This window comes from Neopelma chrysocephalum, unplaced genomic scaffold (assembly GCF_003984885.1).
Source record: "Neopelma chrysocephalum unplaced genomic scaffold, ASM398488v2 Primary Assembly neopelma1_97034, whole genome shotgun sequence".
Taxonomy (NCBI): Eukaryota; Metazoa; Chordata; class Aves; order Passeriformes; family Pipridae; genus Neopelma; species Neopelma chrysocephalum.
Genome location: NW_020925676.1, coordinates 3,708,189 through 3,730,346, shown reverse-complemented (window position 1 = coordinate 3,730,346; position 22,158 = coordinate 3,708,189). Strand labels below are relative to the sequence as shown.

Here is a 22,158-nt window from a genome sequence, read left to right as displayed (position 1 = left end):
TTTTAATTATATTTTTTCTTATTTATTTTTATTATTAAGTTTTTATTTTGTTTAATTTTTATATTTTTATTTATTTTTACTTCTTTATTTTCGATTATATTTTTATTGTCATTTATTTTTATATCTTAATTTTATTTTAAATAATTTATTTTTCTTTTTATTTATTTTATTGTATTTTTATCTTTTTGAGTTGTTCTTATTATAATTCATTTTCAATTTTTGTTCAATTTATTTTTTTATTTTCTGTTTATATCTATTTTTTATTTTTGTCTCATTTAATTGTACAGTATATTTTCTATTTTATTTTCTCTTCTTTTTATTTTTTACTTCTATTTTTTAATTTAATTTTTATTTTTAATTTTTATTTTATTAATTGATTGCAGTATTTTTCCTATTTATTTTTTTAGACAAACTTCTAAACATATCAAAAATGTGAGGTTTAACCCCAAACTCCCTTCTCAGGGCTTCAACCTAGAGGTGCTGGGCAGAAATTAAATTTGAATTTGGGGGGATACAAAGGAGGAATTTTAGGAGGGGGAAATGGGGACTTACAGGATAAAAAAAAAGGAATTTGGAGGAAAAAATGGGGAATTTGGGGGGGAAATGAGGAATTTGCGGTAAAAAAGGGTACTTTGGGGAGAAAAAATGAGGAATTTGCAGAAAAAAAGGGTTTTTTGGAAGGAAAAAGGTAATTAGAAGGGGAAAAAGGGGAATTTGGGGGAAAAAAAGAGAGGGAATTCGGAGTGAAAATGATTTTTTAGTGTCCACCCACCTTGACCTTGCGCGGGTGCTCCTGGCTCATGCTGATGATGCTCCCATAGACCTCCAGGGTGACGGTCTTGGTGAAGCTTACAGCGCGGCTGCCACGGTGGTTGTTTTCCACAGTGACATTGAAAGGGACCAGCATGGGTTTGGGGGTGCAGAGGGCAGCAAATTGGTAGATGCAGGAGCCTTGGAAGTCAAACCTCTTCCCATCAAAGGTTGTGTAATGCGGGTCACCTGTCCCGATGCAGGTGTAGTGCCGGTTGGGTTCACATGTGGAAACGCCGTTGATTGTGACACATTTCTCCTGAGATTTGCACTTTCCTGGGTTACATTTCACCATCCCTGTGCCCTCACACCGACACCACTTATGGCAGCTACTGTCTTCCCAAAATTCCTCGTGGAGCTTGTAGAAGCGATTGTTGTGGAAACAAGAAGAGGTGGTGCTGGAGGTACTGGAGCTGCTGGAGCTGCTGGAGGTGCTGGAGGTGTTGGAACTGCTGGAGTTGCTGGTTGCGTTGATGTCTGTAAGGGATTTAGAGTCTGTGAGACACCCAAGAGAGGTGAACCTCAGGAAAGCTTCAATGTAATTCCATGTGTTATTGACATCCAGAGTAAGATCAGTGGGACTTTTGGGTGTTTTAGGGTGAAAAGACCAATGCAAACCTTCCCCATAATGGAGGTGTTGCTCACATAGACACTTAAAAGGAACTGGTGTTCATGGGACACCCCACAGGGACACCCTCAGGAAAATCCCACCATAATTCCATCTATTTTGGGCACCTGGCCCAGATCAGGTGGGTTTTGGGGTATTTTGTGATGAAAAGACCATCACAACCCTTCCATGTGCTGAAGATGTTGATTATGTTGACACCTATAAACACCACTGTAGACGAACACCAGATACGTTACACCACCATTGCTCTAGGCAGATCCTTGAAACTGAATTCCCACACACATCCTCTTCTCCCTTTCCCAAGATCCTTGGAAGCCCCACATGAACTCACCACACCTCTCTGTGTCCCATGGATTCTCCTGGTCTCCACAGTCTTTCTGACATGAAGGATCTCTCCAACTTTCTGCCCAACCTTCATCACCTTCACCAGGAATACCACTGGGAACCATTGCCTCATCCTCTGTATCCTCATTGAAGTTGCCACACAGGCCACAGGTGGCCCCAAAATAGCTGCTGGGCACTGCCACCATGATGACCTGGTCCTCATCATAGGTCACCTGCAGCCCAAAATCTGTCCGGAGGATGGTCCGACCCTCATTTTGGAAAATCCGGATTTTTCCAGCTTCCAGGGTGGCTGGAAGGTCAGTGGGTTTGTTGTTGACCTGGTAGAGTGGGAGGAGGGGGAGGAGGAGGAGGAGAAGGGTTAAAACTCAGTGGATGGTTCCCAAAACGGAAGGAGAAGTGACTTTTGGAATAATCAATTTTCATTAAAATCAGAATTTTTGCCCCAATTCCACAAAATCCAAACCAAGAAAAGTTTTTCTACACTTTCTGAGCTTAAGATCTTGTTTGTGTTGAGGCCATGGTTGGAAGTAATGACATTCCACCGAGAAAAATTGAGGGATGTGTCACCTAGACTTCATTTTTGACAGATTTCTTTGTGTTTCATGAATCTCATGGAGAAATCTGACCTTAATATTGACTCATTTCCTTAAAAATTGCCTTTCTTTCTGGGATTTAACCCCAACATGAAGATAGATTGGTTGGAGAAACCTGGTGTCAGGGATGAAACACCTCTTCCTTGTTTGTGACTTGATTGGGAATGGAAAAATTCCCAAAATTCTGTGGGCTTGGTGGTTTCAAACTTTAAAATTGCCTTTTTTTTCTGGAATTTAACCAGAAGTGGATTTAACCTGGAGTGGGTTGGAGACACCTCAAGTTGGGGATTAAAAACCTTCTCCTTGGTCTTCTGGGTTGTTTGGGACGGAAAACCAAAAATCAAAATTCCATGTGTTTGATAGTTCTACTTATTTTTTAAGGCCCACATCAACACTGCAGTGATTTATACTCTTCCATTTTTGTGTGTGTTTTTCCTAATTTTTTAAGGTCAAACTCACCTGGAAAGTTTTATCCACTCAGAATAAATGTTTTTTTTCAGGAATGACGGATTCAATGCCTGGGGAAACTCACCTGGACGGTCCTGCCCCCCCCGGCATGGATAGAGACATTGTAGGCGTAGGCGTAGACGTAGACGTTGGCCAATGGTGCCTCAGAGCGATCCTGACTCCACCCCTCTTCCACGGAGAAGGGCTCCAGGGTGGGGTCGGCCCCGCAGTACCTGGTCAAGGTGTACCTGCAGCCTCCATGGATGGACACAGAGGCCCCGTCAAAAGTGTGGTATTGCAGGGATGAGGAGCCAGTGCAGGTGCCCAGATAATCGTGGCGGCAAGTGGGTGTACCCTTGTCCAGGTGGCAGGTCTCCTTGGGGCGGCACTGCACCTTTCGGCAGGGGTCTGGGGATTTATTAATGACAAGTGATTAATTGGTATTAATTAATTATATTACTGATATCCTTAACGATCCATTTCAGAGACTTCACAGAATATTTGGAGTTCAAAGGGACCCCAAGGATCATCAAGTCCAACGTTTAAGTGAGTGGTCCTTTATTTATTGTACTTATTTATATTTATGTATATTTTTTCTAAATTATTTATATATCTCTATATATTCTTTATGTATTCATTTATATATTAATTATCTACTCACATTTGCTTACATATTTCTATTATAGTATAGCATTATTATAAATATCATACTTTTGTATAATTCTAGTTAATTTAAAAATATACATGTATCACTGGAATGTATTTTTATTATGTATACTTAATATATTCTATATTAAATTTATTAAATTTAATAAATTTATGAAATTTTATATATATTATATTTATCTCTAATATTTATATATTCTCTCTATATTATTTATTTACATTTAGAGATAGTAATTTTTATGTATTATTTATATATTTATGTCTCTGTTGATCCTTATTTATTTAAATATACTACAAGTAGTTCTTTTACTATTATTCTTATATAGTAATATATTAATTTTTATGTAATAAATGCTGTCATTTATATAATTGCATAGTTATATATTTTTATATATTTTTATAATTAGATTTAATTAACCATAATTACTATAGCTGTTATTTATATACATATAATTATAGATTATTTATTGATATCAAAGTCCCCCTCCACTCACCACTGTCACAGGCTCCCTCTGCTCCATAGCGTTTCCCCTCCCCTGTCCCGACGCTCCATGCCCCAAATGCCGTTGTCTCATGCTCCACTCGATGGATTCCAAATCCGCTTCCCAAATTTATCCCAATCCATGAATATTCTGTCCCAGGAACTGGCTCCCATGTTGTGCTCCCTAATGGCCTCTGATTCAGCAGTATTCTGGAAGTTTCCGCTGTCTTGGCTACCAGCAGGACACGGTTGTCATATCCCTCCAGCGTGACAATGCCATAGGAGTTGCAGTAACTGGTGACATCGGGGACAGTGACAAAAAATGGGGTAAAGGCCACTGCACCACTATTTCTGCCATTCCCCAAAAGAAAAACCTGGATCCCAGCATCAGAAGTGAGAAACAAGCCCTTTCCTGACTGGAAAGCATAGAGCACCGTGTGGTTGGGTTGTAATTCTCGTGTGGTTTCGGTGACCTCACTGTGACCCTTGACCCACGTTGGTTGTGCAGCAGAGATGTAGGCTACATTGGATTGTCCCCGGAAGGGCACTGGTGGGACAATGAAGGTTGTCCCCCACCGGGTGACAGGGCGGAGCTGTTCCACCATGTGATCACAACGGCTCAACCTGCCCACACAGGTGTGGCCACTGAAGACGGCGATGGGTCTCTGCGCTACAACCCGTGTTCCAGAAAGATCTGCCGCACTCTGGATCTGTGCCGCTTGAAACGGCTCCAGTGGGATAGTGATGGTGGAACCACGTGGGTGCAACTGGCCACGGAAGGTGACGTCAGCATTGAGGTGAACATTGACTGTGGTAGGTTGATCCCAAGCGGCCACTACGAATTGGGAATAGCGGGCGGGGCCTGGGCTGGGGGTGACCACGTGATATTCCGTCCCCCATCTGTGGACTGGCATAATGATGGCAGAGTCAGCCGCAGAGGGTTTGTCATTTATCATCACTGTGGTGACAGCAGCAGTGGTCTTCACCACCACGGCATTTTCAAAAAGTTGGCTTCCCACCATCTCAGCTTGGGGTGGGATTTTCACCAGGATTGGTTGGTTAGCAGCTGCCTGTACTGTCATCCGTAATCCAGGTCTTTTCATGGAAATGGTGGCGGTGGTGGATGGGGAGGGGCCAGTGAGGAGGAGGAGGCGAAAGTCACTGCGGAGGGTGCGTTGGTCCCCATTCTGCTGAAAGGCCACCAGGAACTCCTCTCCCAGGTGAGGTGGTGACATGATAGAGGTGACATGGAAGGCATGGAGGAGAGCTGTGGGGAGGGGAGGAAGAGAAGGAATTGGATGAAGGGCAGGAGGACCAGGGGTGGTTAATTTGATAGATTATTTATTTGATGGATTATTATTTTGATGGATCATGGATTTGATGGATTATTGATTTGATGGGATTTTGGTTCAATGGATTATTAATTTGATGCACTATTGATTTGATAGGCTTGACTGATTTGATGGACTGTTGATTTGATGAACCTTTTATTGAAGAGTTTTAATTGGTTTGATGGATTGTTCATTTGATGGACTATTGATTTTATGGATCATTGATTGATGGACTATGAATTTGATGAACTATTATTTTCATAACTTGATCAATTTGGTGAATTATTGATTAATGGATTATTAGTTTAATGGGTTATTGATTTGATTGACTTTGAATTTGATGGAGCTTTTATTTGATAGACCACTGATTTGGTGGATCATTGATTTCATGGATTATTTATTCAACAGATTATTGAGCCAATGGATTTATGGACTAGTGGATTATTAAATTGATGGACTTTTTATTGGACAGACTACTGATTGATGGGTTATTAATTTGATGGGTCATTGGCTTATTGAGTCTTTGATTCGCAGGATTATTGATTTTATGGACTGTTGATTTAATTTGATTTGATTTGATGGGATATTATTTTGGAGAAATAAAAATTTGAATCAACATTTATCTGATGACTTGGCAAATTATGGATTTGATAGACTTGATTGATTTGATAGACTGTTAGATCATTGATTTTATGGACTGTTAGTTTGATGGACTACTGATTTGATGGATTACTAATTTGGTGGCATATTGATAAAATAGATTGAATGTACAGTTTGATGATTATTTATTTGACAAACTGTTAATTTGATTGATTATTAATGTAATTGACTATTAATTTGATGAAGTATTGATGTGATAAATCATTAGTTGGATGGACTTTCAATACACTGCATTCTCCAAATGAGAGAATAAACTCCATTGATCTGAACAAATATTTAACTGATTAGATTAATATGCTAGATCATCATTAACAGAAATAAACAATTTGAACAATTACAAATTTGACAAAACCCCAATTAATTTCTTGGGCAAAAGATGGAGATATGGAGCTAGGAAACCCTTCTTTGGGACTAGAAAACCCTAATTTTGAGGCAAACTCATTATCTGAGGGGAATCTTGCAGCTTCTGGGGCATTTCTCCACGCAGCTGGAACTTACCGCAGAAGCTGACAATCCAGAACCAGTATGGCACATCTGCTTTTCCCAGGCTGCCATCCATGGTGCTCTGGGTGCAAAAGGCAAGAAAACAGTCAAATTCTCAGATTTTTTGAAATCTCACTGGAATTTACCACAAACTCACTCATTTTTTGACCTAAAACTCACAAATCCCCCAAATCTGTGGTTTTCACCCTTGCACTCATCCCAAAAAGGGGTGTTCTGTTGAATGTGCCCCTAAAAATCTGATTTTGTCAGTCATATCATCCCCCAAAGCCATTATTTTTACTGCATATATTTAAACATCTACACTTTAGCGCATCTGACCCCAAAATAAGTTTTTGGGGGGACATTTCCATATGCCTTCCCACACCGCTCAAGATCCCTTTGCTTCTTTTTCCCCTTTCCTCCCTTTTCATTTTGCCCATTTCTATTTTTTTCCTGTTTTCCTTTTTCCCCTATTATCTTCATTCTCGTTTCTTTTGCTCCATTTTCCCCATCCTCCTTTTTTCCCTCAATCTCCTTTTGCGCTCTAATCCCCTTTTTCTCCTTCCCTCCCCTTTTTTGCTTTTCCATTTGTTTATCTTTTTTCCCTTTCCTCTCCCTTTTTCTTCTTTTCATTCCTTTTGTCCGCTTTTCCCCCTTTCCTCCACTTGTTTCCTTTCCCCAACTTCTTCTCTTTTCCTCCATTTTCCCTATTTCCCCCTTTTTATCTTCACTGTTTTCCTTTTCCTCCCCCTTTTCCCTTTCCTCTCTTTTTTCTGTTACTTGCTCTTTTACCCCTTTTCCTCCCTTCTTTCTCTTATTTCCCCTTTCTGATCTTTTCCCTTTCCTCCCTTTCCCCCCCCCCCTTTTTCCCTTTCCCCCACCTTCCCTGCCCTTTTTTCCCCCAAATCCCCTCACACATCTTCCAATCCCACTGTTCTAAGGACCAGAACCAGAGATGGGAGGGTGAGGGGAGAAATTTCAGGAATTTCCAGGTGGATTTTCCCAATTTGGTGGTTTCCTGCCAAAAAGAAAATATCAATTTTTAGATGTAGATTTGCCCTTACCTGCCTCTGTCCTCGTTATATTCCCAAATTAGCTTCGTATCCCCAAAGAGCTCTGTTTTATCCCCAAATCTGTGATGAAAACACAATCCCAGGGCAGCAGCTCTGGCTCCTCCCTCAATTATTTTTTAATTTTGGCAGAAGAAGAGGGAAAAAAATGACTAATCCAGGCACCCTCAGGGGACCACCCCACCCAATGCCTTGACATAATTTTTGGCCGGAAAAGGTGAACAAGGGAGAAAAACAGGGGGTTTTATTGAAACTAATGCAAACAATTGGCATTACTAAATATAAAGTTGTGGGATTTTTGGAAGATGAGGTTGAAATTTTCCCAAAACAACAAGTAGAAAGCAGGGGGGAGGGCAAAAATAGGGAAGGTTAGGTATTTTTTGCAGAAATGGCGGGGCATGATTGGTGTAAAAAAGGGAGGGGGAAGGAAAAAAAATCATTTTGAGGAATCAAAAGGATTGGTTGGCCAAGACCAATGATATGAGGTACAAGGGGAAGTGCTGGGTCCCATCCTTGGGTCACAAAACCCCCCTGCAGTGCTACAGCAGCTGGGGGCAGAGTGGCTGGGAAATTGCCAGGTGGAAATGGACCTGGGGGTCAACAGGGGCTGAATATGAGCCAGCAGTGCCCAGGTGGCCAAGAAGGCCCATGGCATCCTGGCTTGGATCAGGAATAGTAAGGCCAGCAAGAAACAGCACAGTGACTGTCCCCCTGTGCTGGGCAAAAATGAGACCACACATCAAACTACTGAGTCAGTTTTGGGCCCCTCATGGCAAGAAAGACATTGAGTAGTTGGAGCATGTCCAGAGAAGGCCGATGGAGCTGGGGAAGGGTCTGGAGCACAAGTCTGGTGAGGAGCAGCTGAGGGAGCTGGGGGTGTTTGGCTTGGAGGATGCCCAGGGGAGACCATCTCATGCTCTGAACTACCTGACAGGAGGTTGTAGCCAGGTGGGGGTGTGCTGGTTTAAAGGTAAACCGGCAGGGGAAATAAACCCAACTCAAAAGAGAGATTATAAGTCAGAATATTTAATAAAATAATACAATAAGTACGATTATACAGGCAAACAATTGGTTTCAACCCACAAAACCCAAATGTATAACCCAGCACCCTGGGGAATGAACAGAATGGTGTTCGTTGGGCCCCCTGAGTCCAAAGTAAAAGGAGAGGGGAAAATCTGTTGGTGAGAGTGCTGTTGCAGTCTGGTTAAGAGTGGTGATTGCAGTCTGGTCGAGGGTAGTGGTTGCAGTCCGGTTGAAAAGCAGTGGTTGTAGTCCAGTCGAGAGTGGTGGTCTCAGTCTGGTTGAGAGCGGTGGTCTGCAGTCTGGTTGAGAGTGGTGGTCTGCAGTCTTCCTCTGGATCCCACGAGTGGTTAAAAAAGTTCCAAGACTCCAAGATTATATATTCTCCAGTTCAGGTAGGAATGCCCAGTACTTCCCTCAAGGCAGGGAGTTCCACAATGGGTGTGAGGACAGGAGACACCCTCCTATCTCGCAGACCTCTTAACACCTAGTTTATAGCCTGAGGAGTCAGGCTGCTCTGGGCAGAGGGTGTAAATGCTCTCTTGATAACAGTTTCTGGGAAATGGCATGGAAGGCTATAGAATACACAGGTTTGGGTTACACCCATCCAGTGATGAACTGGTCCCAGCTGTTCTAACTAGGACAGAGGGTCAGAGTCTTCTCCTAGGTAACCAGCAATAGGACAAGAGGAAATGGTCTCAAGCTATGCTAGGGGAGGATCAGGTTGGATATCAGGAAGAATTTCTTCACAGAAAGGGTGGTCAGGCACTGGAAGTGGCTACCCAGGGAGGTGGTGGAGTGACCAAGTTTGGAAGTGTTCAAGAAATGATGGGATGTGGCACTCAGTGCTCTGGTCTAGTTGACCAGGTGGTGTTTGGTCAAAGGTTGGGTTTGATGATCTTGGAGTTCTCTTCCAACCTTAATTATTCTGTGATTCTTTGAATGGGAGTGAAGGGGTAAAGTTGTGTCTTGTGTGGGGGGAGGGGTAAAGTTGTGTCTTGTGTGTCTTGTGTTGCGTCAGAGTGTGTTGTAGGAGCAACAGTTTTGGGGTATTGTCCTAGTTTTTGTGTTATTTGTGTTGTGTGGCATGCGGAGTGTTGGGCGTGTGTGGTTTCATGTTAGAGCATGTTGTGGGTGCAACATTTTGGGGGGGGGGTGTGCCAAGTTGTGTGTTGTGCACAGGTACTGCATGAACTTGACTTCATACAGTGCAAAAACTCATTAATTAACACCCAAAAAGGCACAGATGAATGAACTCCAGCACATTTCACCCAAAGCCCCTCAGATCCCCTGGAACTGTGGGAACAGTGATGGTGACATGGCTGTGATGATGTCACCATGGGTGCCATGACAGTGACAATGAAATGGACACTACAGTCAATGTCTTGGCTGTGATTTTATTGCTCTGGTAGAGGAGGACACGACCTTGACCTTCCAATTGACTTCATTGAGGACAGTGATGGCAATGGGGATGTCCCTCTGTCCCAGCCCCCTTGATTCACCTACAGGAGACACCAACAGCCCAAGAGGAAGAATCTCTTTTCCCCCCCCAAAAAAATCCCCATTTCCTCAAAAAATTCCCAATTTCCCCCCAAATTTCCCAATTTAAAAAAAATTCCCCAGTATTGCCCCCAGAATTCACAATTTTGCCCCAAACTCTAAAATTATTCCATAAAATCCCCACTTTTCCCCCCCAAATTCCCAATTTTTCCCCAAAGTTCCCAATTTCCCTAAATTCCCAATTTTCTCCCAAAATTCTCAATATTCCATGTCCAAATACCCACTTTTCACCCCAAATTCCCAATTTCCCCCAACAAATTCACCATCTTTTCCCAAAATTCCCAATTTTCCTCCCAAAATCAAAAATTATCCCCCAAAATCCCCACTTTTTCTCCCTAACTCCCAAATTATCCCCTCAAGTTCCCACTTTTCATCAAAATTCCCAATTCCCCCCCCCCAAAATTCCAACTTACAACCAGCAGTTGTTGTCCTCGTTCACATTGGGAGGGTCCACACCCTTCAACTGGAAGTTGTCCACCCGGAAGGCCCAGCGCCCTGGGACATTGACATTGGAGGTGGCAGTGATGTTGATGATGGCATCTGTTTGGGATCCGGGAATGTTGTAGAAGTTGGTTTCATCACCACTGTTGAATCCCGCCTGGAAAATTTGGGGGGAATTTGTGGGGACTGACCCACCCAAAGGGGTGTTGGGACCCCAAAATTATGTTGGGAGGTGAGCATTGACCATCGGTGGCCCCCCAAAATGTTATGGACCAAATCCATGACCTTCACCATCATGATGAGCCTCTTCAGAAGATGGAGGGGACAACCTCAACCTCCCCCCAAATCACTGTGGGCCAATCTCTGATATTCATCATAACTATCTCTGGACAATGGACTGGACCAATCTCTGACCTTCATCATCCTCATCCCCAGAAGATAGGATGGGCCAACCTCTGACCTTCATAATTTTCATCATCATCTCCAGAAATGGGACAAGACATCCTAGACTTCCCCTTAAAAATATTTTGGGCCAATCCCTAATCTTCATCATCACCATCATCATCGTCGTCGTCATCATCATCATCATCGTCGTCGTCATCATCCCCAGAAGATGGAGTGGGACAATGTTCTCCTCCTCCCCTTCCCACCTACATGTGCTGCAATCCCTCCGAGCCCCGTTTCAGCATCCCCGTCACTCGCCGCTCCTGTGGTCCACTGGATGTCCCAGTAGTTTAGGATGATGAAGAATGTCTTGGAGTCAGTAGTCAGGACAGCCTGGAAGGTGTTGCCCTATGGAAAAGGTCACAGAGGTCAAGGATGGGTCAAGGAGGTAAGGACTGGTTGTGGAAGTAAAGGGTGGGTCATGGACACCAAAGATAGGTTGGTCACCAAGGCCACCAAGTGAGTCACAAGAGCCAATGAGTGACCTCCATGCCCCAGCCACAGGCTCACCTTTGTGGAGGTGGAGCCATAGTAGGCCACGTGGTCCCAGGTGGCCACAAAGGCCCAGGTGGCAGTGAAGAGGGTTTTGGGGAAGTACTGGTTGATGTCCCGGCTAATGTCCCCAAGCAGCACTGCGTTGGTGGTCTGGCGGTAGAAGATATCCCCACCCAGCACATTGTCCACATCTGCCCAGTAAGGGGCCACAAAGGAGCGCCCATCCGCCAGTGGGAAGGGGTCGGGGGTGTATTCTCTGACAGGTTCATCAAAGGAGATCACCCCATTGTTGTTCACCTGCAGGTGACACCAGGAGGGGGTGGGGAAAAGGGTTGGGGGTGCGTCACCTTGATTTGGGGTATGGACATGGACTATACAAGGCCCCCAAGACTCACCACCCACAGGACCTCCCAACACCTACCAACCCCCCAAGGCCCACCACCCAAAGGTCTCCCCCCTAAGATCCACCAACCATAGAAATGCTCTCTCACAGGACCCCCAAACGCCCCTAGAACCCCCCAAAACCCACCAACCACAAAAGCCCCCAACACCCACCAACCCCACCAAGACCCACCCCTCCAGGACCCTCCCAAAACCTACCACTCATAGGACTCTACAACACTCACCAACACCCCAAGACCTACTACTCCCAAGACCTCTCACCACCCATCATCCACAGGACCACCAAGGACCACCCACCCAACACCCACGATCCAGAGGACCCTCCAAACCCCTCCAAACCCTCCAGTACTCCCAACCCCCTCAAGACCCACCTGAAGACTTCTCAATGCCCCAAAACAAACCCCTCTATGAACTCAAATGGGGTTGAATTTGGAGAAGGGAGTTCGGGGATGGGGACACAGACAAGTGAAAAATGAAACAGAAACAGAGGGAAAATCAGGAAAAATGGTGGAAATTTCCCAAAATCTTAAATTTTGAGTGACCTACAAAGAGAGCTTCATGGGTTTTGCCATAGAAGGTGAAGGGAACGAAGAGGGCGATCCTCTCAGATGTCCCATCATCATGTTTGGGATTCGTCTGGTCCCCCTGGTCTGGTCCGTAGGGATAGAGTAGGGACCCTGTGGCAAAATCAGGATTTGGGAACTCTCCCCTCAAAAAACACCTAACTATATGAATACAGGGGTGAAGCATGCCAAATTTGGGATTCCTGTGTTCTTGGATACCTAAAAATGGGTTTGTCTGCTACTATGTGATCAAGGTGAAATTGGGTGTTAGGGAATTACCCCATGGAGATTACATAAAGAACATACAGATTTGGGGACAAATAGGGGGAAAATGACATAATGGGGGTTAGAGAAAGCTTGTTTTAGGTGGAAATAGTGGTTTTTAAGGCAAAACCTGAAAAACTCACCTTTTTCAAATGAGGTTTTGGTGTCCACAACAGATCCTGGAGAAGAAAAGTGGGGGGAGGGAGTGGGGGGAAATGAGTCAATCCATCAATCCCCAACAGGGATGAAAATTATAACTCTTTTTCAGAATTTACCCAAAATCAGGAGGAGGAAAACACTGGAGGGTAACATCCTCGACCCTAAAAAAATGTGAAAATCAGGGAGAATTTAAAAAAGATAAACCAACAAAAAATCCGCAAACCACAATCCCCCCTAAAAGTCCCAGAAAGTGATGACGGTCTGAAGGCAAAAAATCCCACTTTAAAACACCATCCAGACTCTTTTCCCAGGAATTTTTTGTGGAATGTGTTATTCTAAACACTTCTTTTACTAAGGGAAGTATTTGGAAAGTTGGCATTTTAATTTTATTAATTTTAACTTCATTTCCAGTCTTCATGCAATTTAATTTTGGTGGTTTCTTAATTTAATTTTTTTATTTTTATTTCAATATCATTGAACTTTAATTGAAGTTTTCAATTTAATTTTATTTCATTTAATTTTAAAATTTTAATTCTAATCTAATTGACTATTTATTTGTTTTTTTAATTTAATTTGATTTTTATGTACTTTCCATTTATTTTGATTTTTAATAAATTTTTATTTAATTGAATCTTAAGCATTTGCCATTTTTGTGCACAAAATGAGGATTTTTGCCATTTTTGTGCACAAATACATGATTGTTTGCCCTTTTTCCATGCATAAAATCAGGATGTTTTTATCCTTTTTCATGCATTTTTAAGTAATTAAAAGAGAGAAAGCTTCCTTAATCTATGAAAAATAAGGAATTTAAAGAGAGAGAATTCCAGGGAATGACTGAAATCCTCATCAGAATAAAAGTTCCCTCACCTGGGTTCCGATGAATAGAAGAACCAGGGCCCGAAAATGAGCTCAAACACCCAAAAATGCTGGGGTTTGCCTCATCCAGCTCCTTCTTTTATCAAAAAAGCACGGAAACAGGGAATTTGCCAACTTCCCGCCCACCCAAGCTCTCTGAGCTCTCCCAGGATTTTTTAGAAAGGGGTATTTGAGTTCATGGGTTTTGGATTTTTGGCTCCTCCAGATTCTTTCTTTTTTTTTCTTAAGCACAGACAAGCCTCTTTACGAATAATTTTGGGGTTCTGGAGACACCTCTGGATCCCTCATCACTTCACAGGAGGTTTTTTACTCCAAAATAGTAAATTTCAGGAATTTCAGGATGGGGGATTCTGAGTTTCTTCTCTGCTGAGCAACAGGCCCCCCCCCAAAAAAAAAAAAAACAACACCAAAACCCAAATCCTCCACCACTTCCCTTAGTTTTAGGGTTATTTTGTGGCATTTACTCCAGAGAAGAAAAAACCCTCAATCCCTGCATGTTAGGATTTTCAAGAAATTGTCCCTTATTTTCTCATTCCTCCTCATTTCCTGCTTGTTTTGAGGGGAACTCCCATCCTCTGATTTAATTTTCCTAAACAAAAATGTCCTTTTAAAGTTAATTCTTTGTTTATTATTTTGAGGCTAAAAAATAAATCTTTCTTATGTATTTTGGCTTTTTTTCCAGGACGGGGGGAGAGAGGAGAAAAGCCCTTATACACTGGAATTCTGTTTTTGGGGGAGGAAAAATCTTTTAAAAATATTTGTATTTTATGGGTGTTTTTTAAGGAAAAAACTCCTTTTATTCACTTTAGGAAAAGTCCTTCTGTATTTACCTAGGAAAAGTCCTTCTGTATTTACCTAGACTTTTAAAAGTACTATCTTAATAACTCTCCTTTTTTTTTTTTTTTTAGGGTGCGGGGATGTGTGAGTGATTATTTTTTGGTTTTGCTTGGTTTGGTTTTTTTTAAAAGAAAAATCCATTTTATTTGCTTTTATTTTAAGAAACGTCATTTGTCCAAGTTTGAGATGGGTGTTTTTAAGCTTTTTAAAGGCTTTTTTTGGCCAGGAGCCAGGCTCAGACTTCTCCAGAATTCTCAGCTGGGACTTTTCTCGTTAGTTTTTGGAAAAAAACCCAGACAGATTTGGGTTCCCCCCCTGGAGACACTGGTTCAGGGTTGAGGAGGAGGCAGTGATTCTAAGGAATTATGCCTGTGTGTCACACCCACTGCAATGACCCCATAGGGTCCCTCATGTGTTGTGAGGTCCCCCAGGGTCTCACATCTATCGTGACATCCCTTGTGGGTCCCATGCCTATTGTGACATCACCTGTGGGTCCTCGCTTACCGTGACACTCCTGTGGGTCCCACAGCCGTGGCAACATCCCTGTGGGTCCTACAAGTGTTGAGACATCCCCATGGGTGACAGGATCCAGCATCCCACTCCCAAATTCTCCAGAATTCTAGGTTCAATTTCACAACCCATTCCACTCTGGCCAGGTGCAGTAAATGGTCAGGGTTTAATGTTCACCCCCTACACCTCCCTCCTTCCTTCCCTCCTAAACATCCCAGGCTAAAGGGGGAACCCAGCTCCTCTCTTCCTTCTGTGCTGGCTTCCTGCTGACATCATAACGTACCTTCATGAGGTACTAGGGGTTGTCCCACATCAAGGGGGGTATCCCACATAAAGGAGGGTCCCTGAGCCACTTCCCAGCGAGGGCTGGAGTCTGTGGGGTGTTGCACAGGGTCTCCCCTGTGTGTAGCTGTTTGGAGCCAGGTGAGGGATATCTGCAATTCAACACGAATAATTGCTGTGTGACTTTGCTGGATTGAGCAAGGCTGGAGTGCAGGTAGCAACTCTGCAAGGGTCTTGCAGGGAGAAGTAGCAGAAAGGTTAATGCTGGGAGTCACCTTTGTGCCACTGTTTTAAATCTCTGCTGACAAGTGGGGTGAAAACCAGATTGCTTAAAAATTCTTAATGTTAGTAACTTAGTGTGTTCTGGAGAGGTCTGTTTGGTTTGCATCTGGTGTGTTGCTTTTTTCCTCCCTGATTTAAGGCTTTGGCATAATGCATAGCTTTTGTTTGCACTGTTAATGCTGAGATGAACAGCAAAATTGCACTTCTGCTAGCCAGAAATCATGCTAAATGCTGATTTCAAAGCTTGTTTTCATTAGCATCTTCCTGTCTGGGGACATGAATACTGAAAAGATCATGCCAATTTCAATTAGCATTAAGTGATAGCTTGTGTTTGCTCTGGATTGGACCAACCTTTAAGCTCAACTAAGAGATTTACATATGTATGTAATATGTAGTTTGAATTAAAGGAGCTGTTTCCTTCTGAAACTCAGTTTGTTCTTTCTACCTGCTATGAGAAGCAGCTTTTTTGTTCTGCTATCCACTGGTGCCCGAGAAAGATACAATCTGGGAAGTCAAGTCTTTCAAGCCCACCGATAACTTTGGATGGAACCCTTGCTGAATATCCAAATTTCAGCCCCTGATGGAGGCTCAGTCAAACAGCACAAATTCTGTCTGCTTAGAAAACCAGCTGTTTAAACACCTGAAATCAGGCATTTGGATTCCCACTAGTTTTAAAATCTTGGCCTTAGAACATGGTGCTATGAATGTTTATTGCTGCATTTGGGCTTGTGAGAAAATTGATGTTGTTGTAATTCATACAACTGGAACCAGCAAGAGTTACAGTGGAGAAACACAGAACACAAACTACGTAATGGGCACCCAAGCCAACCACTTGTGATTCTGTGTGTCTTCAGGCAAAATAAGTGCTGGAATTTCAAAACAAATTCTATGTTTATAGGGAAAGGGGGACATTTACAGGTAACAAGGGTTTTACTATGCATCCAGGAAGAAATGTTAACTTTCTTCATGACATGGAGAAAATGCCTCCCAATATCTTACGTGAAGTGCTTTGAGATCTCCTGGTACATATCCCTGTCTCAGGAATTTATTTTCTTTATTTTTCCTAATGGTAAAAATGTTTGCAAACTTGAACATCTTTTAGAATTTTATTCTTATCTCACTCCTCTGAGGAAGAAAAATATCACTGATCACATGCAACAAGCAGAGAAAATAGATGGTGGGATCAAGGAAGGACATTCACAATGCCTAATTTAAGCACCTGTGATGGGTAGGTGAGGTAGTATCTAAACTCCTCCCTTCCCTGCCTTCTGCTTCAGCAGCTGTGACCCTAAACACTAGGGCTGCATTCCTTATTTTTCAGGTTGAGAGAGGGAGTTGACATGTTGACATACCAGCCATATTTTCCTTCTGGAAGCCCTACATCACAGCATTCCAACAGCGTGGTTTCTCCCACCTTCCTCTGAAGCCTGTGGAATGGGCTGTGGGCAGGGCTGTGATGCAGGACTTAGTGAAACACTGGTCTGATCCAATGTGGCAGTTCCTGTATTCTGTTTTTTGTTGTGCTAATGATCTCTGTCATCCAGCTGGCAAAAGCATGGCTTGAATGATTGTTTGTAGTGCCCAAGGGCAGCCTTAGTTGGGTGAGGAAAGTAAGCCTGGCATTTTTTAATCAGGGTCTCCAGACTGTGGTGAGGACAGTCTGACCCCATTACAGGTGACATGGCATCTCCAGCACGCTGGAATGCCACCATCAGTCACTGTTGCCAACACCTGCCTGCTGATGGACCAAGACAGGTTACCCGGCTGCTCACTGGGTGTTGCTTATCTCCCTTTGACTTCTTCAGGTAAGCTGCTAGGGGTGCCAACAGGTTTTCTAATTAGACGCTGTACAGCCTCAGCAGCCCCAGGGATGCAGCACAGTCGCCACTCGCTGCTCTGCAGCAGCAGGAAAGCAGTGGTGGTTTAGTGTTGCACAGTTATTGCAGGAATATCTATCAGCACAAGCTTGTAGTGAAAGTGCCTGTGTCTGCTCTCTGCTCTCTAGTGATTTCTCCATTTGCTTTTAAATCCCTGTGCTCAAATTTCTTATGCCCCCTAATTAGAAGCAAGAGAAAGAGACATCAGGGAGGTCCCTGGTTGACATTTGGGGTTTATTTGTGTTTATCGTTAGTAGCATTAAATCTTTTTGCAATGAGCCTTTGAAAAGAGAAAGTACAAGGAGATACACAAAGAAGATCATTTACAGCTTTGCAATAAAAATCTTAGCACACATTATTGAATTTTTAATTAAACTGGCTTGTCATACTACAGAAAATTAAAAAGAAAAACAAGGATTAATCTCCCATTTAAAATGGGCTTGTCTGTGACTCTGTTCCATCAAAACTAGCAAATATTTTATTAGCAAAGGCTCATTTAAAAAAGTTCTACCTGTAAAATGAGGCAGGTTACATTGTTACTGCTAAAAATACACTAGAGCTAAAATCTTGGATTTAAAAAAAGAATGTAATTTTCATAAATTCCACTTTCATCCCCTTATTTATGTCAAGAAATTACAATGTCCAATGCCTAAGATAGTTAAAAAAGGAAAACAATTTCTTTTTATTTTTTTTAACTGAAAACTTATAATTTACAATAACTCAGTTTACTTTAAAATATATTTTATTTTAAAGCTTTTAAGATTTTAAACTACAACTTTCTTGGCAAAAACAATTCAGAATTGGCCAAGAGATTTCAAAAGTGCAAAAACATCTTAGTCACCACTCAGTTCTGTGTTATCTAGAACAGATGGGCTTCATGTTTAGAAGACTTAAACTTTGGGCACATCATGTTATGCCAAGAGCTCTGTTTTTTTTCCAGGACATATGTGGTTTTACATGCAACTATTTCAGTTCTTTATCTAGTAATAAGGAACGCATGAATCACATGTGCAAACTGGTCGAGAAACAAAGCCAGTCTACTGAAAGAACAAAATATTTTAGGATTCCATTTCATCTATTTGCCAGGCATTTATTTGTGACTGAATTACATTTGTGTTGGATGCATCTGTGCATCACAATGTGAATTAAAAATCTGCCAAGACAACATCTGTCTTATGCTGTGAAAAGTTGACCAGTACTACATTAGAAAGGAATTTTATTTGTTGACAGCAGTTTCCAGCTACAATCGACACTAAAAACCTCAAATTACACAACTAACTTGTTCTTAGGAACTATTTATTTTGATCAAACTGTAGCTTCTTTTTGTGATGACATTGAACACTGCACAACACAGGCTTTCTTCAACTCAGGAAAGCCTGGGAGCAGCCAGGCAGAGTAGATTTTATTTAAAAACTCACATTAACCATTGATCATCAGTGTGCTAAAAATAACATTTTCGGAAATACTAACTTTTTTTTTAATTCTAAGAAGCAATGAGATCCGGTTGAAAAAAGCTTCCCATTGAAAAATTTTTGTGGGACAGAACTGCAACATTCTCCACACAAGAGATGGAGAAGATAATATATCCTTTCCTCTTTTTTTCCTTTTTATTCCTCGCAGGTAGTCAGGTCTGCTAAACTGTGACTCTCACAACCCTCTTGTTGCTGCTTTATGCATTGTTTATGCTAATGGTTCACTTCTCACATTTAGCCTGTCAGTATTTTGAATCAGAATTGAGTTGTAGTTGTACCTGTGTACAATTAATAGGGACAAGCTGATTCACACTTCTTTTGAGGGAAGGGCTTTATATAGTGACCATTGTACCTGGCCACTAATATCCCTAGTTAAATCAACCCTGATATTCAATAACTCAAGATTTAGGAAGCCAGCTTTCACAAGATTTGTGCAGATGGTCTTCAGGATTTAGTAAACGTTTTTAGTTGATCTTGTTGAGTGTGTGGTTTTGGCCTTGAACTTTTTTCTGACTGTCTGGCACTAACACAAATGTTCTAATTAAAATTGGTATAGAAAACTTCTTGAGAAGTGGAGAAATTTCTCAGTTCTCTTTACGCAGCTCATAAAAATGAGGAGAGAAGGCAAAAATAGGCTTAAAACTTTGTGCTGTCTTGAGCAACAAGAACACCTACGAAAATGATTACGTGCCACCTTATGTCTCCATGAGGTATGTAAGGAAGCAGTCACTGTCTATCGTGCAGTGGCAGGAACTCAGTTACAAAAGCATACATGGCTTTGTCCTCTATGAAATGTTAAAAACCAGCTCTAATTTTAACATCAACACGACAGATATCTCATGTATCATTTATAATATGTCCTTTTACATCTGGTGTCATCCTTTACTCTTACTGACAGATTCCCATGTTCAACACAGTCAACTTTAACTTATGACATGGTAAAATGCTTCCAGAAGGGTGCTGCTGTTTTCTTTCCTCAAAATAGGCTCTGCCTTCCCCAGGTGATTGCTGTCATCTTCTGAAATTCCTTGAAAGTTCAGGTGCCCGAGAACTCCTGGGGTCAGCAAACTCTCAGAGTGAGTTTCTGTATTCACGGAAGTGGTCCGTCTGTGTGTGGCGGAGCCAAAGGGAGCAAAGGTGAGTCAAACATGTAAATGGCACTGTCACTGAGGCATTAAAATTCTGGGAAAATTTTAAAAACACCTGGTTGAAAACTTCTGTGCCACTCAAGAGTGTTAAATAAAACAAAAAATAATGTAATTCTTGTGCTACACTGGACTGGGGTGGATCTTGCTTTCTAACAATCTGTATCAGACTATGTTTCAGATCTGGAACCAAAACAGCACAGAAAACATACTGGTGACCTACTGTGGCTGAACAGTGTTTGTACAGCATCACCACCTTCTTTACTTCTCTTTTACTCTCTCAATGAGCGCTGAAGTGTGGCAACATGATGGGATTTGGCACAGCTGGGAAAACCAGCCCAAAGTGAGCAAAACTGTATTTCCTATTATTTCCATATGATATCATATTCCATATCAAACAGTATCATGCTCAGCACTGAAACTGCAGGAAGCAGAAAAGAGTTTTTCCCAAAGTGGGCACTGCTTGGAGACTGACTGGGCACCAGTTTGCTGGTGGGAGGTCATAGGTTATTGCCTTTGCATCAGTTTTCTTTTTCCTCTTTTATCCCCTCTTCATTTGTTAGATGGTTTTTATGTGTGAACCTATGAGCTTTTCTTGCTTTTGCCCTTCTGATTCTCTTCCCCATTCCTCTGGTAGAGACTGAACAAGCAACTGGGGTGGGGGCTAGTTGCTGCCTGGGGTCAACTCAGAATAGTCCCCAATAGACTATTTAAACTACAAGGGACTGACTTACCCTAAAGCTGAAACAAAACCGAAAAAGACCCTCTTTCATTAAAAAGGCTTGGAAAAAAAAAAGTCCAATAGAGGAATACTGGAGTGAGTACAGAAACATTTTTCAGCTGTGCCTGATAATGGTAGTCTTGTCAAGAACCTTTGGAATCTGCCTTCTGTAGTATTGGGTATCAGAATTATGGCCTGATTGTAGCAGCACTATTTCAACTGCTAATCTTGACAGGCAATAAAATCAGGCACTCTTCTATAATTATTGACCATCTATAGGTAGAATAGTGCTTTCTGACAACCTGTGTTTTGCAGAACTATGGATATGGCTCAAGCCAAGCTAAGATTACACTGACCAGAAGTAACACAAGAGTGTATATATATACATATATATATATATATTAGCATGAACTGTAGAGCTAAAAGAGTAGATTTGCACAGCAAAACATTTAGGGCTGACATTCACATTACACAGAGTCAGGGTATTTTATTTAGATAAACCCTAGGTGGTCCTCTGGACTGAAAGGCTGTAGGAGGTGAAGCATATTAGGAGACCATGTGGATGGTAGGTTTTGATTAAGGTGTTTCCAGAATAAAACTCAGAGTCACGCTCTGAAAGGGCTCCATGAAATGAGTGAGTCATACATGGATATGACTGGGATATTCACTCTCCAGACATACTCTTGAGCTCAGATGAAGTAGTAATACATTCGTATTATCCATTTATAGATAATGCAGTTTCAGAAATTATGTTGGTCTTTCTTGAAGCCACAACTAATACTGAACCCTTTCATTAAATTGTGAATTGAGGCTAACAAAATGTGAGCTGTAAAGTATTCAAGCTAATTTTAATAATTCACATGCATTTATGGGAAATGGATAAGTAACTTTTTATCTGGGGTGAGACATGTCTTTTTATGTGGTCTTTAAGCAGGTCCTGCCTTCCTGCCATCTGACATTTACGAGATGCTACTTTCAAGAGGACTAACTAGGCTGTCCAGATTTACCAAACTCATTTGTGCTTAATTATCTTCTGTTATTGTTTTTTGTGTCCCTGATGAGGAAAGGGATGTTGGAGATCAATGAACTGATCCTCCATCTAGACAAGAGTGCTGTAGAAGTGGGGCAGAAAACAGTGGTTTTAACCAAGATTACCAGATGAATGAAGGAGCTAAGCCTCCTTGGATCTGCTGTCAGGATATTTGGCCAGTTCACTGAGCTCCCATGCTGTGGCAGATCCACTAATCAGAGTGAAGGACTGTATGGAAAATAGGTATTCCCAGTCCTTGCCTGA

At 42.0% G+C, this 22,158-nt stretch overlaps 3 protein-coding genes and 1 long non-coding RNA gene across 5 annotated transcripts in view; 1 reads left to right on the top strand and 3 right to left on the bottom strand.

Annotated features, from left to right (window-relative positions):
• The window catches only part of LOC113961073 (IgGFc-binding protein-like), a 14,439-nt gene extending 6,818 nt beyond the window's left edge, over positions 1–7,621 (bottom strand). The window contains exons 1-6 of the mRNA XM_027671097.1: positions 7,509–7,621; positions 6,460–6,526; positions 3,984–5,237; positions 2,909–3,231; positions 1,770–2,100; positions 773–1,287 (exon numbers count right to left, since the gene is read on the bottom strand). Of these exons, the coding sequence (XP_027526898.1) occupies positions 773–1,287; positions 1,770–2,100; positions 2,909–3,231; positions 3,984–5,237; positions 6,460–6,520 (2,484 nt within the window). The 5' untranslated portion in view covers positions 6,521–6,526; positions 7,509–7,621. The remainder of the gene's footprint in view (positions 1–772; positions 1,288–1,769; positions 2,101–2,908; positions 3,232–3,983; positions 5,238–6,459; positions 6,527–7,508) is intronic.
• LOC113961081 overlaps positions 1–22,158 on the bottom strand; it is a 521,441-nt gene that overhangs the window by 118,188 nt on the left and 381,095 nt on the right. The window lies entirely within an intron of this gene.
• LOC113961087 (sushi, nidogen and EGF-like domain-containing protein 1) lies at positions 9,918–14,426 on the bottom strand. 2 transcript variants are annotated; one of them, XM_027671141.1, is made up of 8 exons: positions 13,730–14,420; positions 12,979–13,023; positions 12,847–12,882; positions 12,423–12,553; positions 11,490–11,771; positions 11,190–11,327; positions 10,508–10,692; positions 9,918–10,036 (listed from the first exon to the last, which is right to left on the bottom strand). In XM_027671141.1, the coding sequence occupies exons 2-8, from the start codon at positions 13,013–13,015 to the stop codon at positions 10,033–10,035; spliced, it is 813 nt and encodes a 270-aa protein (XP_027526942.1). In that variant the 5' UTR covers positions 13,016–13,023; positions 13,730–14,420; the 3' UTR covers positions 9,918–10,032. The 2 variants fall into 2 exon arrangements, with proteins under 2 accessions (XP_027526942.1, XP_027526943.1); XM_027671142.1 differs by lacking the exons at positions 9,918–10,036; positions 10,508–10,692 and adding an exon at positions 10,753–11,090 and having other exon boundaries at positions 11,139–11,327; positions 13,730–14,426.
• LOC113961094 lies at positions 14,995–20,464 on the top strand. Its single transcript, XR_003532196.1, has 3 exons — positions 14,995–15,508; positions 20,000–20,135; positions 20,325–20,464. It is a non-coding gene; the product is annotated as an uncharacterized LOC113961094 (long non-coding RNA).